The 5,229-nt window shown below is 47.1% G+C and overlaps 1 protein-coding gene across 1 annotated transcript; it reads left to right on the top strand.

The window, feature by feature from the left end:
- Nucleotides 1-1,005: 1,005 nt before the first annotated feature.
- On the top strand, nucleotides 1,006-4,932 carry INS (insulin; the record flags this gene model as incomplete). The annotated part of the gene is made up of 3 exons (XM_082316930.1): nucleotides 1,006-1,084; nucleotides 1,637-1,840; nucleotides 4,796-4,932. 3 exons carry the CDS (start codon nucleotides 1,006-1,008, stop codon nucleotides 4,930-4,932), a joined length of 420 nt encoding a protein of 139 aa, XP_082173056.1.
- Nucleotides 4,933-5,229: the final 297 nt, after the last annotated feature.

Genomic DNA, 5,229 nt, shown 5'->3' with positions numbered 1-5,229 from the left:
GGGGTAATGTGATGAAAAAGAGAGCGCACTAGATCTGTTGCCAAAATCAGACCCATGAAAGCCAGTGGACCATCCTTGGCCCGTCATCTCCTATTAAAAGTGAATTTACCAGCCAGAATGGAGATAATCAGCTATCTCCTGGTTTTCACTGGGATTTACCAGAAATGTTTGTTGGTGTTGAAGACACAATTTCGGGCAGAGACCCAGAGAGAAGAGCTGAGGGGCTCTCACCTGCAAACAGCAGAGACTGAGTCTCTGTTCTGCTTAATCCCAAACAGGAATTTGAAGGGGCACCTGGCAGATGAAGGAGGGGACCTTCCTTTCAGCAGGCGAAGGGGGAAAGTCTTATTTTTTCACATACAAAATTTCAAACGCTCTAACTCTGGCCCCGCACTGTGCTAAAACGACTGTCCAAGGTCTCCTGTAAAATGCAGATGTTATTCCTCCACCAGCCCAAGCCATGGACGCGTGTCTCTTGCTGTGCGCCGCGTGGCCAGCAATCGGAGCCGCAGATAGCCTCAGCGCAATGATATGTTTTCCTTCCTCTAACACCTGACAGTAGCATGGTCTAACCGACAACTTGGCCCCATCACTGCATACTTTCCAAGGTGATATTAATCAAACAGATTAACATGTTTGCCTTTAATTTTACATTTTAGAAACAGCTGTTGAGCCACCTCAATGCCAGCAGTGCCTATTGCCAGCATTAGTGTCATTAGTGATCATTGCAGCTGTAATAGCACCATTATCTCCTGCTAAAAGGGTCACTGATGGCTCAGGACAGAGCTTCAGGGAAGCAAAAACAGGTTGGATGAAATGAGATGGAAACTGCAAACTGTTGCTTCTATCTTAACTTGCATAAAGACCTGTTGATGCTACGTAGAGGGAAATTAATGTGCACAAGCAGCAAAAATTTTGGCTAGAGTGTCATCGAGGAGGTGGGGCTTGTGCTAGCTCTTGTGTCACTTGGGCTAATGTAAAGCATATAAATACGGGAAAGAGAGAATGGGGATATTACTACCAACCAACCAGTCTTCATCTCTCAGAGCAAACTTCTTTCCATCTCTTGCTGCCACTTCTTTGGGTAAGTGTGATTGCTCCCCTTTTAGATTCTACCTGTTTTGCAGAACTATTTTCTTAAGTTGATGTAGCTGGTGGTGACAAGTGCTGGCTCACTAGTCCAAGAAAATGAAGTGTCCTCAGGTCTTTGAGCACATTGTGTTGTTTCTGGGCCATCATCATAAAGAACAGCCCCTTCTGACTTGGAAGAGAGGGTTCTTCCTCTGAAGGTGTCTGTTGATCTTGGCTCTTCTGGGCATATATGCTACAGGGCTCAGTGGGATGGCTCTTCCAGTCTAGTTTGGCCTTTTGGGGGAAGACAGCAGGGAGGCCGGGACTGATGTGAGCAGGTGGATGGAGATGGACTTCTGGTTATAATCATTAGTCATTTACCGTGACTTGTAAAGCCTGATGCAGAAAGCTCTCCTTCCCTTTCAAGCTAGAGCATCTTTAGAAGGTCCATCTGCTACTTTGGTCTCATTTTCATGCCAAAGGAGCTGAAGGACATAAGATACTTGATGACAACCTATTTCTCCCTCGTAGACCTCCCTGTGTCTCCTCTGCCTCTTAACCCTAGGCCTCATCCTGCTCACCATGGCTCTCTGGATCCGATCGCTGCCTCTCCTGGCCCTTCTTGCTCTTTCTGGCTCCGGGACCAGCCATGCGGCTGCCACCCAGCACCTCTGTGGCTCCCACTTGGTGGAGGCTCTCTACCTGGTGTGTGGAGAGCGGGGTTTCTTCTACTCCCCTAAAGCCCGACGGGACATTGAGCAGCCTCTAGGTAAGTCAGGCTGACCTTGAACGCAGTTGTATGCTATGCGATGCAAAAGGCAACAACTGCCTATCTTTGATGGTGACACTAGGAATGTCCTTGATGGGGAATGCCAGGAATACCTTTAACATACCAACAGCATCACATTGCCAATGAAAAGCTCTGCAGGTTAAAAAGGCAGATGGGAGGGCAGGCAGGGAAAGAGGATTTATAAGGCAAAAGGAATTGTGGCTGAAAGCTCAAACTTGTCTATTTCTTTGTGTGGCCTTTACACTGGCCTGGGAGTGTTCACAGAAAATAAAGGTGGAAGGAACCCAGGAAGCCTCCTTCTGCCCCAAGGCAGGATCAGTTTTCCCCATCCTATTCCTGACCCACACTTGTCTAATATGTTCATAAAAACCTCCAGTGAGGAAGCTTATTCTGCCTTCTGAAACTGCCCATTCCCATGCTTAACTGACGTTCTTCTTGAATGTTTTTTCCCAGTACCTAACCTGAATGTCCCTTGCTGTAAATTATTTCTTGTCTTCTTCATAGTGGAGGTGGCGAACAGACTACTCCTTTCTTCTTTATAGCTGCTTTTCAAAATATTTGAAGACTGTTCCCATGCCTAGTTTTAACCTAACCTCAGCTAAATCCCCTCTACACCCCCCCACTACCTTCTTAGGTCATATTTTCTAGATCTCTGTCCATGCAAATTGCACACAGGACCCCAGCTGAGGCCTTGCCAGTGCCAAGTAGAATGAGCAAACTGGAAGAATGATATTGCATGTTTTTCACACCATGTTCCTGCCTACGCAGGTAGTTTGTCTTTTTCAAAACAGCGCTGCACTGTTGATTGATAGTGATCGCTATCTCCCTTGGATGCTTTGGCCTTCCCTTGGGTGGATCGGCAGTCCTTGAAGGACCGCTACCACAGTCAAATCCTTGTCCTGGATGCACAACGCAGTCTTCCTGCCTACCTTCAGCATCTTTCCCATTTCTTACTGAACAGCATCCCATCTTTTCAGAATTTCTATAGTTTCAAAGGTAATTTTTAGTACTAATCTTGCCCTTCAAGAGGCTTGCAACCCACACAGCTTTATATTGTCTCTTATTTCGTGGTGGTGAAATGCTGGTGGTGCTGCTTTTGTTCCCCTCCTTAGGACTCCTGGACTACTGATGAGTGCAAGGGCCAGGAGGCAGGAGGAGCTGACAGCCCTGCCCGCACACCCTCGCCCCTGGTCCAGCACTTTGTGTCTGCATGGCGGTGTAGGTGGGATGAGGCAGTCCAGAGAGCTGCTCTTCAACATGGTGTTTGTAGCTAGACGGGGCCAGGATCTGTAATGCTCCAATCGTAATGCAAGGATGATGTCTCTCCTGGAGATGGGTACCTGCAGTTCCTCTCAGCTTTAGCTCCTCTATGAATCCAGCAAATACACTCTCTCTTCTGTTTTCCAAGCTACTAACAGAGACTTTGAATAGATAGATGCAGAAGAGACCCCTGCCAAATCCCAGTCATTTCAACCCTCTTGTTTCAAGATGGACCATTACTTAACCTCCCCTGACTACGATATGCCTCTCCCACCAGTTCTCTTCCCATCACACACTGGTTTCATTTCTATCTGATTCCTTCTCCTGCGTATGCAACCATCCTGTGAAATAGTCCTAGAGGTCTTCGGAAGGTGATGCAAGGTAATGTCATAAGAGAGGGTTTGCCATGATTTGTTTTGAATGGCCAGCTGGGCTGTTAGTTGCTCTCTTCTCTGATTATTTGTTTCTGAAGACCACCATGAGTGGGTTGGAAGTTTCATTAGCCAATTCCCTAAATACTGTATTGAGAATTTCATCAGGGCCAACCAGTTTGAAAGTATCTGAGGATTTGCTACCTCTTGTTCCAGGATTTTTGCCTGAGCCACCACCTCTTCGTCACACAAGCTGGTTGTGTTTACAGTCTGCTCACAGCTGGCTTGAAGGATGAAGACAAGTAAATCACAAAACATTGACTAGCTATTTCCTCTTCTACTTAATGTCAGACTAAACCTTTCCTAAATTTTCCTCCTAGCACACTAGCATAATGATTTCTTATTACTCTTGTGCCTCGTTCATTGCATCACGCTTTGGGGGCTTGGGGATTTTGCATTTTGTGCTGTACTTTCATATTACCCTAGAAACCTTGTCTCATTGTCGCTTTCCAGGCATTTTCTTTTTGTTGTTAGGGCCTCTTTTCTTCCTACAGGAAAAATTCACTGATTTATTTGCCAATTTCTATATTTTCATTGGGCAACTAAAGCCTGAACAGTTCTGTCCACAATTTTTCCAGTTCCCACCAGCAAGTGAGATGTTCTGTTGAGTTTTGTCTGTATCCAAAAACACAAATTTATCATTCCTTCTAAAAACTCGTCCCCAGCTGTGAACACGGACACACATGAACACTTTTGCCATTGGCTCGAGGCTACATCCAGGCAGCCAACAGGAGCAGGCTGTTCAGGACCAGCTGGGAAATGCATCCAGCCCCAGGACTGGACTGTCCTTGCAATCCCACGGACATCCCAGTTGTTTGCCCAGGCTCATAGAAGAGTGGGTAACTGCCAAACTGTCCCAAACAACTCATCTCTCTGGAGCAGACCAGCCCATTTTATCATCTTATTTACTAGCTGCTCACCCCAGGGAGAGTGCAGGGTTTCTCTTCTTCTCCACATGCCTACCTCAATAAAGCCCCTGTATTTCCTTGTCCCTCACACTGCTGATACCCACTCAGCTTGGCTCCTTCTAAGCACCATAGGATTATTTTCGGAGAGGAAACACAGAGCCTGAAGGTGCTACAAGCAGCATCAAACCGGGGAAACCCTTGCAACTTCCTCACCATTTTCCAGCCAACTCTGTCTTAAAAATCTGGTGTCTGCAAAGGGGGGGTCTCTGCAGCACTCAGCAGCCGGGGCTGATGCTGTGTGATGTCCCATGGCTTATTTTTTTCTTCCCTGGCAGTGAGCAGTCCCTTGCATGGCGAGGTAGGAGAGCTGCCCTTCCAGCAGGAGGAGTTTGAGAAAGTGAAGCGAGGGATCGTTGAGCAATGCTGCCACAACACGTGCTCCCTCTACCAACTGGAAAACTACTGCAACTAGTGGCAAGGCCAGCGGCGGGGAGCCTGCAGGCCACAGGCAGAAACACGCACTTATGCTACTGCACCTTCAAAGCAATTGAATAAACGTTCTGGATCTATTTGAAGGACTGTGCTTGTTCATGCGTCCACATCTTAGGGAGGGTGCGCTGATGTTTACTTTAGGGTGTCATTGTCTGTGCTCGAGTAAGGCAGTTGTTTTAAAAGGTCCTGGAGCCACCCATCACATCGTACTCTCCTTCTACTGTCCAAATGAACTCCTTGGGAGGGGGGAAGGAGGATTACACAGCACTGGAGCCAG

The sequence above is a fragment of the Platalea leucorodia genome, assembly GCF_965183815.1.
Source record: "Platalea leucorodia genome assembly, chromosome: 7".
NCBI classification, from domain to species: domain Eukaryota; kingdom Metazoa; phylum Chordata; class Aves; order Pelecaniformes; family Threskiornithidae; genus Platalea; species Platalea leucorodia.
This window is presented reverse-complemented; position numbering and strand designations above follow the sequence as displayed.